Source organism: Pygoscelis adeliae, unplaced genomic scaffold, assembly GCF_000699105.1.
Source record: "Pygoscelis adeliae isolate BGI_AS28 unplaced genomic scaffold, ASM69910v1 Scaffold289, whole genome shotgun sequence".
NCBI classification, from domain to species: domain Eukaryota; kingdom Metazoa; phylum Chordata; class Aves; order Sphenisciformes; family Spheniscidae; genus Pygoscelis; species Pygoscelis adeliae.
The window spans coordinates 520,411-539,623 of NW_008825499.1; the positions used below are offsets into that span (position 1 = coordinate 520,411).

General features: G+C 37.5%; 1 protein-coding gene across 1 annotated transcript in view; it reads left to right on the forward strand.

Moving 5' to 3' along the window:
* The window catches only part of GAK (cyclin G associated kinase), a 66,473-nt gene that overhangs the window by 15,026 nt on the left and 32,234 nt on the right, over positions 1-19,213 (forward strand). The window contains exons 7-14 of the mRNA XM_009331529.1: positions 211-346; positions 964-1,076; positions 1,642-1,753; positions 3,963-4,086; positions 11,315-11,364; positions 11,458-11,606; positions 14,787-14,909; positions 18,237-18,370. Coding sequence (XP_009329804.1) covers positions 211-346; positions 964-1,076; positions 1,642-1,753; positions 3,963-4,086; positions 11,315-11,364; positions 11,458-11,606; positions 14,787-14,909; positions 18,237-18,370 — 941 coding nt within the window. The remainder of the gene's footprint in view (positions 1-210; positions 347-963; positions 1,077-1,641; positions 1,754-3,962; positions 4,087-11,314; positions 11,365-11,457; positions 11,607-14,786; positions 14,910-18,236; positions 18,371-19,213) is intronic.

Genomic DNA, 19,213 nt, shown 5'->3' on the forward strand with positions numbered 1-19,213 from the left:
TTTGTCAAGCATTGGAACAGGCTGCCCAGGGAAGTGGTTGAGTCACCACCCCTGGAGGTATTTAAAAGATGTGTTGCGCTGAGGGACGTGGTTTAGTGGTGGACTTGGCAGTGTTAGGTTAATGGTTGAACTTGATGATCTTAAGGGTCTTTTTCCAACCTCAATGATTCCATGATTCTATGAAATATTTCTGCCTTTATCTCTTTGTAGGCTCTGGGCTGTATCCTGTACTTGCTGTGCTTTAGGCAACATCCATTTGAAGATGGAGCTAAACTTCGCATAGTTAATGGGAAATATGTCATCCCGCAAAATGACACCCGCTATTCTGTGTTTCATGATCTGATTCGTAAGTTTGCAATATTACTTAATTTGGTGTCTTTATGGATACATCTTATTATTGATAGTGTGGTATTACTGATACTAAATGTTATTGAGATGTGATGGTGAAAAAGGTTAACTGTAACAACTTCTTGTTTTATTAAAAATTTTAATCCGTTATCAAAAAAATTGGAAATTTTAAATGAAACTTTAGGTTTTTATTGCTGTTGCCTGTCTAGCTTAAGGTCTGAATTAGTCCATAGGAACAACTAGTGTTTTGATTTGGTTTCTTTGAATTTGCTTTAGAAATTCTGTTTTCTTTAAATTTGAAATAGATTACTGGAAACTTTAATTACAGTGCCAGAAATATGTCTCCAACTCCAAGAGTATTAGATATAAAGTTACTTCTGAGGTTATTCATTAACTGATCCTAAAGTATATTCTTTGAAATATTCTTAACCCTAAATGGTGGTTTTTTCATGGATACCTGTTATGACAATGATATCTGGATATGGATTTAGCAGTTACTCCACTCTGTTCACGTGTTTGATTATTGCACTGGAGAGCACTGAAGAAATTGCTAATCTCTGCTGGGAGAAAAGCTCTGAAGGGTATCTGTTACATTGTCTGAATCTCCTTTTTTAGGCTCCACTTTGAAGGTGAACCCAGAAGAGAGATTGTCAATCACTGAACTTGTAAATCAACTGCAGGAGATTGCAGCAGCTAGGAATGTGAATCCTAAATCCCCCATCACAGAGGTAAAGATGTCTCGTAAGGAGTATTATTGGTTAGGTCTCCTTTCTCTCCTTTCTTATCCAGTGAGTGTGAGTTTAGTAACAGATGTCGGAGCAGTTCCTTAGTCTTGTGAAAATTTCACACTTACTTGTTTTGAAATTCAATTGAATTGATCTGTATCACTTTTAGGATCTTGAAAATATGCCTTTTAAAGCATAGAGCTTGCATGACATTAAAGGAAACTAGTTGTAGTTCTTGCTGCTTGTTGAAACTTCTTGTGATCTTGGGTCATTCTTTAGTACGCAAGTGCTCTGTTTGACGTGTTGCATTTACTTGCATCATTAACTTGCACAGAAAAATCTGGTATACAAAGGCTCTGCCTACACTAACTTGAAACCCACTTAGGTGTCTCTGTTCAATGCTTAATTTGCACAATACTGCAAGTGAATCAATTGGTGTATCTTAACTTCCTGTCTTTCTCCTGAGGTTCAGCTTGCTTGTTCTCAGCAAGTAAAAGTAATTTACAAAGCGTAAAAAGTTGGCTAAATTGGCAAGAAAATACTCACACTGGGTGTTTAATCTCCTCAGCTCCTGGAACAAAATGGAGGCTATGGAAACAGTGCTCAGCCTCGGACATCTGTGACCTCCATTTCGCAGAGCTCCAAGCCTGCAGGACAGCTCAACAATATGTACAATGCAGGTAAGTGCAGAAAGAGACATCATCTTAGTGTAAAACTAGTTGCATATTTTATATGTGGAAAAAAATCATTTGGAGGTTTTAGACATTTTGCACAAGTACTAGCCATTTTGCATTTATATCATTGTTTCTAACCTTGTTTTATTTTTCGCAGGGTTTGGTTGTATGTTGATACATGCAAATGTGAATTTCTCAAGTTCATTGCTGGCCAGGATAAAATTTAGTTTCCTGTGTAAAATAATTGAAACTAAAATGCATTATTGACCTGTGGAGGCGGGAGAGTTGAAATAAGTGAACTAAAACTTGATGAAAATGGTGGATACAATAAGCAATAATGTTCTTAAGAACAAGAGCTGTACAGAAAGTGGTCTTCAGGTGATGACAAATGAATAAGAATGGCTTATTTTAAACCCAAAACTTTCCGATTCAATGAGGCAATGATATTTGAAAGTGTCTTGTGTAAAGAGAATTTGAGAGGAGTTTAAACTGTTAAAAATCTTCTCAGAAGTGTGCTGTATTTTATCTGAAACCTTGTTACTTTGTGGCAGAAGTTACTGAAATCAGTACATATCCTGAGTTTGTGCACAATATTGGATCTTTGGTGTAAGAAAGTGACAGTTGTCTTTGCTTTCCAAGAAGAACTACTTAACATCAGATATGTTACAACTTAAAGATAGCAGCCATTCTGTGGCTTTTGGTGTAACTTTATGCTGAAATGGGCTTGTTGGTGTCTAATCGTTGAGGTAGTCCAATAAAGAAACGCAGAAGCAATTGCAGGGATTTTGAATATGGACCACAGTAGTCCATTAATGCTAAGGAGTCACTGACCTGACATGTATTCTAGCCTGTGAAAAGCCTGTAAGAGGAAGAAATACTTACGTAAGCATCTGGCATCCACCTCTCCCTCCTCCTCTCTCCCCCCCCAAAAAAACTTTTGACCCTCCGTGGTAGTTTGAAGCGCATTTGACAGTGATCATACTCTAAAGCTATTTAGTTTTGTCACTTCCAAAAGACTCATGTCTGACAGCCTCAAGGGGAAAAAGCAGCAGCCTAAACTCAGTTTACTGGCTATCCAGCCAGTACTTTCAGAAACAGCCATTGAGCCCAGCTAATTATGGGAGGATTGGGCAGGGAGGAGTTCAGGAGATGGTTGCACCATAGGACATCAATGATGAGGAGAAGGAGTTGTGGTACCATCTGAGGAAGAACAGTAGTTGGACTATCAGTACTAAATTGAATCAACCAAAACATGTCTCCAAAATGACACAATTAAAAGCTGACATACCCATTCTGTAAAAAAAAAAAAAGATATTCCAGAGTTCATTCAGTTGAAAATGCTTGCACTTAATATAGTAAAGAAAATGAGAAGCTTGATAGGCTTATTTGTATCTAATTTCTTATTCAAAGGCAATTTCTGCACCCATCTTATCATATATCATATGTGAATATGGAACATTTCAATTAATGTAGAAGATATCAAGGGAATATTTCACACTATTCAATTTTCCTTCCAGCTTGATATTTCTTGCTTGATATTACTTATGCTGAATTGCCAATGAGACAAAGGGTATTAATGTTCCAGGGAAACTTTTAAAATTGTAAATATTTATTGCAATAATTTTATCTGTATATCAATTTCTGTGGAAGAAGACAGCTTCCTAATAGGATTATAATCAAAAGGCTGCCTGGCCATCTGTTTTGTGCAAGAATGAGTACTGTTTGTTGTATACAATCATATTAATAGGGACGTTTTGCTGGGATGCTGTACTAGCTGGGATGTTGTGCTTAAAAAGTAATTTAATTATGCCAGCTGCTTTTGAAGACCTGCATTAAAATGTCTCTACTGGAGGTGCTTAAGTAGATTTGCTAATGATAAGCTGCACTGAGACTGATAGTAAAAAAAGACAGTATTTTGCTGCACTGGCAATATGAAATAAATGCTTTACTTTCAGAAATTTTGTACCTTGTTTTCTCTTAAATGCAAACAGTCAATTAAACAATGTGTTAAGTAGTTTGCTAGTACCTCCTGACTGCAGGAAGTACTATTTTTTGCATAGGTCATAGTTAAGGAGAACTTTAGAACTGTGAGCCTTACAGCAAAGGCGTAGCCTGTATGTGCATTCACTTCCAGCTTTGTAGGCAACTTGCTTTAGTATGGAGCCCATTCCAGGATATGACTTAAAGTACAATTATTTTTATTCGACTACTCTAGGCCTGACCGTTGCGGAATGTGACCAGACTTATGGAGGGTTCTTTGATATTCTGAGGGGTGGAACAGAGCGATTTTTCACTAATATTAAGGATACATCTTCTAAAGTTATCCAGTCTGTGGCCAAGTGAGTAAAAAAAAAAAAATGTGCTGGTAAGAGTTCTAAATGAAGGGTCAGGACCTTACTCCAGAAATTATCAAATTCAGCATACTTTTCCAAGTATGAGCTCTAATAGCTGGTAGCTAGCTCTAAGATTTTATGAATGATATTAATACAAACGTTACTTTAGCAATCATACTAGAAATGAGAATGTTGGGAGCAAAAGCCTGTCCATAAGTACTACTTTCCCTGCTATATTTTAGGTACTGAAAGCTTGGGAGAGATGAGCAGGTGGGGGCTGGAGCAAGGCGAAGAGTTATGGAATAGGACTATCATGGTTCAGAATGAATGAATTCAGTTAGTAGATAGGGCCTCCATGAATAAGAGAGGAAGAAGAAAAGATGGAGTGGTGGAAGGAACAAATAAAGGAATGGAGGTGAGAAGAAAAACTGCGGGAAATAGTGTTTGAGCTCGTCTGTCCAGTTTAGTTTTCAGGTGGAATCCTATGCCCTCAAGGCAAAGTGAAAGGATCTGCACTGTTTGTCTCCTTTGCCCTGCATTACATGGAAGAATACTCTCCTGTTTTGATGTATGTGTTCTCAGATGCCTAGTGTGATTATTTTTTCTAATCAGATTTTCAGTCCCTTTCCAAATGTTTCTAGTACCTCTATATGATCAATATTAATCAATCTGTATGATTCATACGTCTTTAACTCATAATAAAATTTTATGCAGTGTAAAAGTTTGCTCTTAATTCTAGGAAGAGCAGGTAAGTCACTACTGAATACCATGACTGAACTACAGCCTCCTAAGGACTACTGAACATTGTCCCTTGCTGTAGGGTTTGTGGCCCTTTAATTGGGATACTGCGCAATGGCTTGTGAATTCTATTGCTTGCAACATGTTCTTCTGTCACTGAGTGTAATTTGTGTGTAGTGCTGCTCCAAAATGTTTGTAATGACCAGATAAGTTAGATTTGTAGATCTAGCACTTCTGTAGCCACTGCAAGTGCATTTTTAGCTGTTTGCTCTTACACTTAGTCTGTTTAAACTTCTTATGTGTGGCTTAGAAAGGCCAGGTCCTCTATTTCTTAAAGGTTGCAAAAGCTATGCAGCTTTTTGTCCTTAAGCTTTCTACAGAAGCAATTGGCACAGTAGCATCAAACTTTTCACCCTGGGGAAACCACACTGACTCAAGACAGGGAGGTGTACAAGGGGTATGAACTGTTGCATGATGAAAAGCGCTGACTTGTTAGCAGCTCAGCGCAGAACACTAGGAATTGTGTGTATGAAGTAACGTGATGAGCTACAACTTTTAAGCAACTGTTCTCCATCTTATTTCTTCAGCATGTGCTGTCTTGCAGGCCTCTTATCTCCTTGTACCTGCTACCTTCTGTGGAACTGATCTTCTCCCCTCCTCTTCAGTCCTACTTCTGTTCCTTTTATGGTATCTTGTTAAAGGAAATTTACTGTGTGGTAGAACATGGAAATGTTCTGCAGATTCCTTGCCTTTGACAGCTGTACTATTTATAAACTCGAAGATACTTAATTCCTTGTCTTAAATTCTGCCAGTTTTGCTTAGATTTGTCTTGCAGTGGAGAAATTACTTTTCTTCCTTTGTGACAGATAAAGGTGGAAAAGAATTTAACTGTTGACAAAGTTATAAGCCCTACTTTCCCATGCCTGTACTCCTGTATTAGATCTTACTCTGATACTATATTTTGATTGTACACTACATGCTTCTGAAGTACTCCTGCACTTCACTTTCTTGTGCTCTTGTCTCCATGTGACTTTCTGAATTGTTGTGCCTCCATCAGTCAGTTATGTTTGAAGAAGTTTCCTCTTCCTGCTCTTGCAAGCGATTTCTTCCTTAAAGGCCACTGGAAGTTTAATTACTTTTTTTAATTTCATCTTGTGCCATTTTCCCCTTTTCTAGTGGTGGATTAGGACTGTCTAAAATTGACTTCTTAGTATGGCATGGCTTATGCTGTGCCTGCACCTTATTTTTATTTCTCTTACCTAACAGGTGAGTGTGGCTTTTTGCTTTGTGTGATTTCCTTTGGTTCCATAATAAGTGTGGTGTGCAAGGAATAAAACAGTAACTGTACATCCAGCTGCATCTGCAGAGCTCATCTGGCAGCTTCTGAAGTATAGGACAGTTGAGTACTTGCTGTCTGAAAAGATGCTGTTTAGTTTACCTGCTCTTCTCTACAATTGTTTGTTTCGATTATGGTGACTGCCCAAAACAAGTCTTGTATCTATCCCATTCTTAGAGTTATTATTCTACATCTGAATTGCTAGTTAGTGTTCTGTGGCTGACTATATGCTTTGCACTTCAGTTAGAATCCCTTTTTTGACAAAAATGGGAAAGTATGATTGAGGTGGAACTTGAAGCTCTCATGTCCTGCACAGAGCCCTGTGGCAGGATCATTTATGCCTTAAATTTATGTGAGACATAAGGAACTGTTGGAATTCCCTAAACTGCTTCAAACCTTATCTGGCATGACTTTGTGGTGGTGTTCAAGCCTTTGTCAGGAATGTGAGTGCTGTTGGAGACATTTTAGTGCATGTCTTGTGGAACTTACTAAGTGTTAGTCAAAGAAAAGCTCTTTACTTTTATGTCTTATTTGTATTAATTACAGAAAGTCACATGTGGGTATTTACTAGAATTGAGTAGCTTGTGAATGTAGTTGTTTGACCTGGTTTTGGTTTGCTTTTGGTCGTTGGGTTGAGGAGTGAAAGAAAAGGAGGGAATGCTCCAAGTACGTAATTATGCTAGTGAGAACCAGTTACTTTAATACTTATTTTCCAGATAATATTTAATCAATACTGAAAGAAACTCTTTCCACTTGTAATTTGTCAATATTCTTTAGTGGCCCTTAGTGCTGTAACTTTCATTCCTTGATAAGTCTGTCATGTATTTTGAACCTTTACCGTGTTTAACAGTTCACTGAAATGGCAAAACATGAATTAATGTGAGCAATACTTTGTAATGCAGGACCTAAGGTAGTCTCAGGTTCATTAGCATTTAACATTCTTAGCATTTAACATTGACTGTGCTGCTGGGAGTCCCACCACTGGGCTTGTGCATTCTTAAACTATTTATGCTTTAATGAAGCTGAAGTGTTAATTCTTTGTTTGCATCTGCTATAGGACATATCTGTTTCTGTCATGGTCATTCTGTGCCTTTACAAACTTATGTTGTGGCTACAGCCGATACCATCAGGGATGTGAGAATACCTCTTCCACTGTTGCATCCTTGACTGCCTTTCCAAAACTCTTCAACCAACATAAGAAGCAGACATTCTGGACAAACTAAAATGTCTCTTCCTTGTCATGCATTTTCCTCACTTAAGCACACGTGTTGGAGTCTGTCATCTCATTAGGTAGGCTCTCTCCTTCCTACTTATCATTGCTTTTCTGAATTGTGGAGTTATTTCCTTTATCTGCAGATAGACTTCTTTCTCACTGAATCTAAACTACAGTGGAAGAGTTAGTGTTTTGTAGTTGCTACAAAATTAATTTTTTTCTTCACTCCCATAGCTGCCTTTATGTTAATTCAAATTTTGATCTCTTGTTTATCCTAATAAGTGATAAAGTCTGAAAACTAAAACACATGTCACAGGCTACTAGGAACAGGAGAGTGAATGAGGGCCATCTTGATTGTCCCCCAGGCCACCTCATTTGCAGGTGTTGCAATCTCAGTTGGATATTCGGGTCAGGCAGAAGCAGTTTGTAGCTACATGAGAGAGAACACATAGCAACAGAGGTTCAGCCCTCCTTTTAGGTCAGTTTGTATCAATGAAAGTACTAGGGTATATACACACTTAGAGCAGATATGCACTGCTCTGTGAAGGGGCCTGATGCAGCAGAGGAGTGTCTGCATGGAAGGGAACTTTGTTCGAGCAGATGTACCCATGTGTGCCTGATAACTTAGTCTGCAGCTGTGTGGCCTCAATATACCTCTGTTCAGCTTGTCCATCTCTCGTGTGTGATGCTGCTGTGCCCTCGACCAGCTTTTATGCTTACTGAGGTCTGCATCCACACAGGTTACAGATGCCCTGCCAAAAACCATATATAAATGTTTTAAGTATCCAGTCTTCCCTGGTATTAAAAGCAGCATGCAAAACTTATGATCAGTTTTGTTTTGCTTTGTCAGAACAGTCTCTTTGACTGAAGAGATCATGATCTAGTAATCTAGGGAACAGTTAGCTGCCTTTTATTGCTAGCTTTCTTTGCTTCTAAAGTAATTTTGTGTCTGGTTCTCTGCATTAAGGTTTTATTTCATGGATCTTTGTGCTGCACTAGGTAGTTGAATGATTAATTCAGTTTTATGAAGCAAAACCAAGAGGGAACAGATTGATGTGAATTTCAGTGCTGCATTTCTTCCTGTTTTTTAAAAAAAAATGGAAAAATGGTGGTGCTTAGCTAATGAATAGATGTTTTTCTGCTCTTGTGAGTGTAGAGATGTCTGGAGGAAGATTGCTTAGTGTTAAAGTATTTAACTGAAGATAATGGTTTGCGTGCTCACATTGTAGCTGTGCTGGTTAGTGCTTTCCCATCAACTGTTAGTAACACAAGGTAACTATGCACTGTTGTAGAAGTTTGTGCTGTATGCTAACTAGTTTATTTTGTGAGTTTAATTGTTAATTTTAATTGTTTTTAACTTAATTTGCTCTTTTGTTTAATATTAGTTATGGTCTTTAAGTGCAGCGGTTCTCTGGCAAGATTGATAATGCCAACCATTCACACAGTGAAAAGTTTTTAACATCCAATTAAAACTTCTGATTTTGTTTAGGTATTTATTCAGCAAAATGAGAATTCATATCTCATTTGCTGCATTTCCCACTAGACTTCTCACTAAAAAGCCTTGAAGTAGCCTGGTATCATCAGAAAAGTGACTAAATATTGGTGTCATAACATACTTTCCTGTTTAGCTTAATTAGAGCCTTAAAAAGCACACTGAGGTTTCCATATGGATCACAAGCCAGAAATCTTCCATGCAGTCTCTTGATTTGTTTGCATGTTGTTCTACTCTTATCACCTGCCAGCAACATCGCTATGTATATGAAATTTCTGCTGTCAACAACATGAAAGGAAAGACCTTATTCCTGATGTTTAGTTACAGGGTTATATCTTGAAATGTGTAGTAATATTTACCAGTATGAAGAATATGCATTTTTTTCACCTTCCTGCCATTTAAAGCAATCTCAGTTGCCAGTCTGACATGAAACACTCCACTAAAAACAGAGTACCTTGTATTCAAGTCTTACTGCTGAGTTAACTCTGAAATCTTCAGAATAAAGTTCAAGGAATAGTAATTCAAGGACAAGGTCACATGTTTTAGGAGAGACTTGTGTTCATTTTGCAGTTTAGCAGCTACATTTTAATTAAGACAGCACAAGCATTCTGAAGCTTTTTCAGTTGTAGCAGGCATACAGATTTTTTTCCTGCAAGACAGCAAGCTTGAGCTGGCTGTGCTCTGTTGTTGACATACTAAGCTGTACTTTTGCAGCAGTGTGTGTATGGCGAGATCCATGCTCTTAGTAATGTTGCATTTTAATTTAGACAAATGTAAAAAGCAAAGCTGAATTGAGTGGTGTTGCTAGTAAGAAGTCAAATATCTGACAGTGTTCCCAAAGGAATGGGTGTGAGGACTGTTGGTTTTTCGCTTTTAATAGTTCTGTGCTTCTGTTTCAAGTTGCTGCTTAACCTCAGTGTTATAGTATTGAAGAGATAATGGTTCTTTGTTCTCAGACTATTGTATTAGGTGGTTCTTTATCTTGATATCAAAAAAGTTGATATCATTAGAATAATCTGTATGTTTTCTTGCTTGAAGTTGGTGTCTGTAAGCAACAAATAACATTTGACACTTCTCAGTGATAAATAGTGTTTGTTTGGCCATTTTGTCTACCTCCTTATGCAAGTTTTTTCAAGGCTGAGGTTTTTTATTAGTGCTTTGTCCAGTGAGACTCTCAAACTTCCTTGTGATTTCAATTTCTCCGGAGACCTTGGGTCATTATTGTTAGCACACTGTTTATGCCATTCCATTTAAATACTGTTTAATGTCCTTGCTTTCAGAACAGTTGTTCTTGCCTTATCTGAAGTCCTCCTCCCAATTCTTGTAAACTCAATCTTTTAATCAGTCCCTCCAGCCTCCTTCATGATTACTAGCAAGCAGTAAGGAATCGAAGCATAATGTTCTATCTTGATGTTTCAAAATTTGAGTGCAGTATCCTAGGTCTGCTCTTTCAAGCAGTATCTTGAAACTTTATAATCACAGAAAAGCATTGCTTTGATAGTGCCTCTGCATTCCTCAAACATGCATCATAGTGTTGTGATGACATTTTGATATTCTGGAGATGATATGCTACTGACTTAAGTTAGGGATGTCTAAACCAAATTCTGTAGGTGAGGTTTGTTCTTATTTTGCTAATCAGGAGTGCAGACCTATGTGATTATACTCAGGGGTGTTGGCCTGTGCCAATACAGTCTTCAGTCTTTTTTTCAAGCTTTTTCATCCTGCTATATAGCAGATACCCTAGAAACAAAAAAATAATAGTGGTCTTAAAATAGTAAATTATTGGCATAATGTAAGTGATTAGATAGAGATGAAGGGAATGGAACTACATAAAAAATCACTGGGAGATTATTTTTTAAAAAGGCTGCTCTTTAAAATTGTGCACAACTATATGAGAAAGAGATGAGTAATGATTAATACGTTGCTCACTATGGGAGTTTTGGAAGTGAATGTTTGGAGGAATGATTTAAATGAAGAAGGAGATTCAGGTACCCTCTATTCATATGGAATCCAGAAATTGGGCAGCATGGCCATCTGGGCCAGATAGTAACAAGCCAGAGTTGCATCATTTAAAATGTAATGTGTCAACAAATGGTTTTTGTTTTAAGCATTATAATGTCCTCTGTTACAGATGTTAATGCGTCCTCATTAGGCTTTCAAACTGATGCCTACAATGAATGTTTATCAGTAAGAGCAGGGGCTAGAGGAATGAGTTAAACATTGAAGGTATCTGTATAGAATCCTCAGAAATAGTTTTGTTGCAACTGCTGTAAATGAGTGACTGTTCAAATACAATGTCTGTTCAGAAAACCTTGAAGTGTGAGGTAACAAGCCTCAAATGGAAGAAACTAAACACTATTCATGGTGGTGGGTGTAGCCTGAGAGACCTGGCTTTTAGACTTGTGGCTTGAATGGTTCTGTTTCCCAGTATTAACTCCAATGTGTTCTGTTTCAGTTACGCAAAAGGAGACTTGGATATATCATACATCACTTCCAGAATTGCTGGTATGATAGCTATGTCTTAAGAATAATTTCTGATTGTTCTTAATAGATGAAAAAAGTGAATACTTCACCTGGTGTTTATTGTTCTGTCTTCAGTGATGTCCTTTCCAGCTGAAGGTGTAGAATCTGCCATCAAAAATAACATAGAAGATGTGCGGTTATGTCTGGACTCTAAACATCCTGGCCACTATGCTGTGTACAATCTCTCTCCAAGAACATACAGGTCTTCAAGATTCCATAATAGGGTGTGTATAGTTTTTGCATATTTCTTCAAGAGGCCTTTCAGCACAATGTCTTGATTATATCTTCAGCTTTTCATTGTGAAATCTGTTAAAGTAAGCTGCATAATCAAAAAGATCACAAAAGAATAAGTATAAACATAAGGTCAAAGAGTAACATATATTTTGCTTGGATTGCTTTAATCAGTCAATCCAAACTTGTCTGATTAAAGACTAATCTTTAATCTTACTGACTAAAGCTGTTTCTTAGGCTAGTGATATCTTTGAAAACATGTACAGGTAACTTCCATGTTTCAGATTTAAACAGAGAATTCTTAACATAATTAAAAATCTTACTAAAATTTCAATCTTTCCTACATTCAGAGGTTTTCCGTGATCAAAAGTAGTACTCCTTTGGTGACAGATTTGCACATACCATCTGACTCCCATATGGCTCAGCCCTACCTGACTGCTCGTTGCTACTGCCTGAAATATTGGTATAGCTTAGCTTAGCCTCTGTTAGCCTTTCTGGCTATTCTCTGATACTAAAATGAAGACATTTGCCTAATTCAGTAACAAGGTAGTGAGAACAGCTTGTTAGGTGCTGAGATACTGGACTTCAGTGTCTGCTCCTAAATACATCTCAACTGTCCTGTAAGTAGCTCAACAGTGGAGACTGTTGCTATGTTGTGAGTTGTCTAGCACTGGCCGTGTTGTATTTCACCCAAATAGTCTGTAGTAATCATGCCCGTTCCCCACAATATTGACTGCCCAGAGGAGAGTCTAGAAGCATTACTTATTACAGGAAATCCCTTTTGGGCCTAATCCTGCAGAGCCATCATCAGTAATGCTAAGGCATTACTTCAGTTATCCAAGTTCACTTAAACTGTTAGGCTGAAGTATGGTTTAATGTATTCTATCTAGTGCTTGTCACTTCCTTTTGTTTCCTTGTAAATTTATAGACAAGACAAAGTATTCTCACACCTGAAAAAAATGACTACTGCCTCTTTGGGTGGAGGCAGTCAACTTCTTTATCTGCATCTGGTTCAGTATGAGGTTCAGGCAGAGGCTGTTCAACATGGAAGGCAAAGCTTAATCATGCAGGAGAAGTCCTGCATGATTATTTGGAATAGGTACCTCAAAGCAAAATCTTCAGCAATGCTTTTTAGCACTAGATTGCTGGAAAGTCCACTGAGGCTGACATAGTGAACTGATGTATTCCTCATCCTACAAAGCTATCAACCTCTGTTTATGGAATGATAAATTCTGTGACTGGGAAATTGTTCACCCTTGGAATGGTTTTTTGGTTATGGAAGTCTGAGGTGCCTATACATTGATATTCCTGATGTATTGGTTCTGTGAATGGTAATATGAGCACAGCTAAATCTACCAGTGATCTGGAACTCTCCTGGTCTACCTTTCTTTTTGATGTTCATTTTGTCTTATGATCTTTGTTTTGCTGGGAAGTAATAGTAGATCAAAACTTGTCAAAACATTGTAGGTTCCTGCCCACTTTATTGGCTGGGAGTATTTAGGAAGTTTCTACAAAACATTGTCTTCTGTTTAAAAACAAAAAAATGCAGCTATTTTACTTGGAAAACAAACTCTTTAAATACATTGGGGAAATTTTCCCAGTTTGTTTTTGAAGTCCAGATGCACAATAAGCAGTATTGACTGAATTCATTATTTAGTGCTGGGTGAGAGGAGCCACGTAGGAAGCTAAGGAAGCTTAGTTTGTCTTTAGTGCCTGCGAAAGACGATTATGGCAAGCCTTAAACTTGATCAGAGGAGAACAGCTCCTGAATTTCTTAAATCTGATACTTTGCTTAGTAGGTATTTATGAAATTATATATTCTTGCTTTCTTGCTGTATTCTATCTGTATGGAACTTTTACAAATTTCTTTAACCTTGGTTAAAGTCAATGGTAGTTTTGAAGTCTTCTCTGCTAGTTTTGAGTCTTGCTTGGAATAGGTTGCTCAGGGAGATTGTGTCCTCTCCATCATTCTGCTAATGATCAGAACATTTTGAGCTTAAAACATAGCAAAGGAAAAGAAGGTAATGTTGTATGGTATACCTCTTGTAACAAAACTAGTGTTTGAGCAGAAAGTAAATGGTAAATCAGAAAAAATCAGTTTTTTGCTTTTTTGAATACACCTGCCTTTCTAGACTGTTTCTGGTTTGTAGCTGTAATGCTGCAATATGGTTCTTTCACTGCTATTGTAATATGAGGTGTAGTAAAGCCCACATTGAATCCTGTGGTGAACAGGAATATAAAGGACTGCTTGCCTTAGCTTTTATTTGTTCAGTGGTGACTTTGCATAAGCTTTCACTAACAAAAGAACGTTCAATTTAAATCTCTCGCAAAGTGATGCTTTCTGAAACTGCCCTCTTTTTTTAATTAAAGTACTAGAATACAGTGAAAAGCTGTAGGAGACTTTGTCAGACTGTTTCTTTCAGCCTTTTTTCCTGAGCTTGGCACAAAAACAATCTCATTAAGAATCTTTTGTGATAGTCAGTTCAGGTAATTCGTGTCAGAGTAACCCTTGAACTGTTTTATCTATGTAAGAAAACATGTTGCTGGTAGCAAAACTTGGTCTTCCACATTCAGCAATTGTGGTCCTGGCTAAAAAGAAATAGAAAAAGCTTGCTTTGTAAGTTGTTTCCTTGGTCCTGGCAGAACATCTTCTCTTCAGGTGTTGCAAGTGCTCAAGGGTCAGGTTTCATATCAGCTGCCCAGTAAGAATGCAGTATTTTAAGAATGTAGACTCTCAGCCGTGAAGCTGATTGTTTGGTAGTGTTTTGTAGCACTCATTGCAGAAGGAATATTACTTTATTCAAAGAGCCTCAACGGTTAAGGACAAATGTAAAAGCAAACCAAGTTCTTCTGGTTTTTTTTGCTTAAGAATATGTGCACAAATCAAGTTGAAAGCTGTTTTACTTTATTCCTTGCTCTGAGAAAATTTTGGATAGTAATCTGAGTTGTTGATACTTCTAGTGCAGCAGACTATAGACAGGACTGGAGTTTTATTGCACTTCATCCTATAAAGTGGTGCTTATACTGTGAGACTACTTTTCTTGAGCATCTTGCTTAATTTCTACCTGAAGGTGGCATTAAAGTGTAAAATTGCCTCTTATATACACAACTTATGCTATGCAAATGTATTTGACTAATCTCGTTTCTCACCTCTGCTGTCTCTCTCATTGCAGGTTTCTGAATGTGGCTGGCCAGCAAGACGAGCACCAAATCTTCAGAATCTTTATAGCATATGCAAGAACATGCATTTATGGCTGAAACAAGACCAGAAAAACGTTTGCATTGTGCACTGCCTTGTAAGAAATTGGTTTAAATCTGAAGTACTTTGCTCAATCTAGCTTTAAATTGTGAATAAGGATGCTAGTATTCACTCAGTTTGTGAATATTACTGGCTTTCTTTACTGTGAGGCCTGGGGGTGATTCCATCCTGCAATGTCTTGAGGAAAGTTATTTGCATACATCCTTAGGCAAATTAGTAGGATAATGTTTACTTGCATGTAGCATGGAAGGCAGTATATAGGAGGGATTAAGTCAGAGTAGCCTTTGGGAGAAAGAATCTGCTTTACTATTCAGTGTTTGCTCTATTTTTGTTCATGTTTTCTAAGTGACAGCTGGGTGTACACTGCATTTCCCATTACTGTCCATTTAGAATGTAATCTGTAACTGCAGAATTGCAGAAACTGACTATGAGACTCTTGGTGGAACTTTCTTTTGCTGGCAGCAGATTGCTGTGTAGCTTCCACTGTTCTCTAATGTATCATTAACCTTGATATAACCCAAAAAAGCGATAAAACTCTTGATAAAGAGCCACCTCATGTCAAACATGGGGGGCAAATGAATTTAAAGAATAGTTACTATGTTCAAGATTTGAAAATATGGGGTTACTGTTACATTTGTGTAAGAATTGCATGCAAAATTTTGACATTCTTATTTTCTTGTGCAGTAAAGAGAAACATGACAGTTGTTACAATGCTTATGATGCTGCTGGAAAGCATTCATAACCAGTCCTTTGATATGGTATAGTAATATATGTGGAATATCACTATCAGAGTCTAAAAGAGGATTTGCTCATCTGGCAAAGTGTACTTCCTTAAACAGAGTTTTGAAAGAAAAAAATCAGTTAATGCCAGCTCCTGAAAACCGATGAGATTTTCAGTGCTGCTGTGAGGCTAGGAATCTAATTCTATATTAAAGTGATACTTATAGTATCTCAGTATCACATGAGTGCTGGTCAAGTAGGTAAGAAGCACCTTTCCCTTGAAGTGTTTCCTTTAAGGTACCTAACTCATTCCTTTTCCTCAGGTGTGAGGTAAGCTTGTGTATATATATGGCTGCATGCCAGATGTGATGTGAAGAGCATATTCCGGAGCTACTAGAAATAAATGATAGCTGCAATATGTGTCTTGGATTCATCTAGCTGGAAGCTTTTGTAGATTTAAAAGCTAGGAAATCTGTGTTGAAAAGAATGCTTTATCTGATAGAGGTAGAATGCTTTTAGTCAATATGCTTTCTTGGATAACAAAACATGAGAGTTGCTTCTTGTAAAAGTGAAACTGCCTCTAGGTGGCTGGGATTCAGAACCAGGTAGGGCTTCCTGGTCTTCTGATCTTTACTGTAGAGGTTTGCAATAATGCAGTGAATTGTTAAATTTTTACATTGTAATTTGAGTGATCCAGGTGAGAACAAGCAGCTGAAAACAAGGTTTAAATGGCAGCTCCCCGCTTCAGCTACAGTTAAGTCTTTCTGGACTGGTGATGACTGAGATCTGTTTTTGACTGGTGTCCTGTTCTGTTTATACCGCAAGACTGTAGCACATATGCCGCAGGCTGGAGTAACTCCTGGACATCTGCAGTAACACTTTTCTCTGTAATTATTTGAGGCCATGAAGTGATGGTCATCCTTGAAAACTTGCACAACTTTAAGGTGTGAGTACAAGAACATCTTGGTGGAACTTAATGGCAGAGACACTTGCAACTGGATATGCTGCAGCTCTTTAAGTGTTCTTAAGTGTTCCTTCAGATAGCTGTATTTGACCTGTGTTTAAATGAACCAAGTTAAGATAATTATAGACACAATAGGAAAAGTTATGTTTAATTTGTTTTACGAAGGTTATTTCTTTTCAAAATAGTTTAGACACAAAACTCCTCTATCTACCTTTTTGAGGCTTTGGGACAAAACTTATGCTCAAAATGTAGCTTTTTCCAGTCATTGCTTTTTATTGCTGCCTTAATGATTGTTTATGCCTGAGGATTTTTTATTTTTGTAGCCGAGGTCCACCATCCTTGTAAAAACACACAAGGAAAAATTGAAATTCTTACTTTCTCATCTCTGTATGGGAGTGTTTCTTTTGCTCCCATTCTGCAACTTACCAAGCTTCTTTCTGAACTGCAATGTTCTGTCATCAGTTTTGTTTACTAATGAATAGGATATTCTTTATTTTGAATGATGCATTTCTGATTGTAAAGTGGTCTTTAAACTTGCAGAGTTGTCCTCTGACTTCATGCCACAGTTGCAAAGGGTTTGCTGTGACTTGCTTGCTGACCTCTTTATACAATGATTTTTCTACCCTCGGTGTGGTGCTGTAATTTGGAAGTGGCTTTAATGCAAGTGTACATAGGTCACTGCTTGTCATGCTGCTCAGTGTTGATTCATTCTTCCCTTGTATTCATTTATGTTTTGTCCTAAGTGTAGGTGTCTCAGGGTAGGGACCATGTTTTTGTTACATCTGTGTGAAATTTAACTGAAAGGCATGGGCCAGCCCATAGAATCATAGACTACTTTAGTGACTTCTGGAAATCATTGGGCTTGCTAGTTACGCCAGCATTAATACTGATTTGCTGAACTGCTCTTTAAAGATCTGGCTCTTATGGTGTGGGCAGACCTTTTCATTGGTCTAAGTAAAGTTAGAATAGAAGCCTGGCTTTGAAGGAAATGCCTGTTAAAACAAGTTGAGGAAAAGCATTTCCTTCTTCCCCACTTCCACACTCATATGCCAAATGGCTACAAAAAAATCTGTTTCAAGTTGCTAGCAAAAAAACTTGAGAGCTCCTGTTCTGTCAACCATTACTTCTTCTGAATCTTCAGTCTTTTGTAATGTAGGGATGAATTTGGGATGTGTGTAGCCATGGTCCCTGCAGAAAGAGGTTCAGTGTTTTAATTTCCTTCTCTTAGTTCCATGGCAAGCTATTAATCTCAGGCAGTTTTAGTCAGAAGGCTGAGTTTAGTGTGGCTTAGTTCTCCTGAATGTTAGGACTTCTCTTGTAGCAGAAGTCCATGGTTATCAGCCAAAAATAGCACTGAACTGGGGTTTCAGATAGCAGCCAGGAAACAAACTTAAAAATGGGTATTAGTAATAGTAAGGTAATAACCATCAACTGAAAATTTCAAACAGTGTTAAGCTAAAGCAATTATTCACATTTGAGCAAGCAGGTAATATGTAGTATCTTTTGTATTGTGTGGAAATCAAATGAAAACATTTCACATTCAGATACAAACATCAAATCTAATAATCACACTAGACCTTGGACTTCATTACATTAAATAAGGAGACAGCATGTTCTTCAGTAACTTCTGTAATGCTTTTTCCACTAGGTTTAATAACAAAGTTACAATTTTTTTTGTAGGATGGAAGAGCAGCGTCTGCTGTTGTAGTTTGTTCTTTTCTGTGTTTCTGTCGTCTCTTCACTACTGCTGAAGCTGCAGTTTATATGTTCAGTATGAAACGCTGTCCTCCTGGCATTTGGCCTTCTCATAAAAGGTACAGTATCAGTCTGTTTGTAGGGTGCTCTTGAAGCAAGTAGTTACGCAATAGTGAATATGCCAGTATTTTCACAGGATACTTTTTAGGAAGATGAATTATTTCAATAGTGTCTGTGTTCAAACAGCAAAATACTGGGACAAACAGGTGTATCATGGGTAGAGAAAGTAGTTCTGAGTTTTGTGTGAGCCCTTAAGTTACTCATCATGTTCTTACCGAAAGTGAGTCAAGTATGACCTATAGTGAAGAAATGTTAGGAATGAAAACAAGGGTATGCAGTGCTCTTGAATGCTCTTTTAAGTATAAAATCCTCTTCAATGTGTGTAAGACTTATTCCATGTTTACTAGTTTATTACAATAGGTTTTACTGTGTCAGAACACTGCAAGTTCTGTGGAAAGACCAATCATGATTTCTGTCAATCATTTCTGTTTAGGTAAGAATGCCTTCTGCTTTTTAAAGGAGTGCATGCAGAGGTGACTTTCATCTACTTTGACAAATGTTTTAAACTGATTATTTTATTTAATTTGATAGATTTTATAACAATAAAGTCTCAGTAGCAAGTGACACTGGTAGTAAGGGTGTTTTCTACAAAAAGGATTAGATTTAGAAAGGTGGGAAGTAAGGATTAGTTAAGTACAAATGACAGATTATGCTGTTGTACAGGTTTACTTTGGGTATATTTAATGGGTCCTCTACAACATAACTTATGTTAATGAGCATAAATTTAAAGCCTTTAGGAAGCTTTGAGTTACTGACTGCAGAACTGCTGTGCAACTTTGATCCATTATGTGTAAGATACAAAATAAATAGTTCTCCTAGTTCGGTGTTTTAGGGCCTTTGGA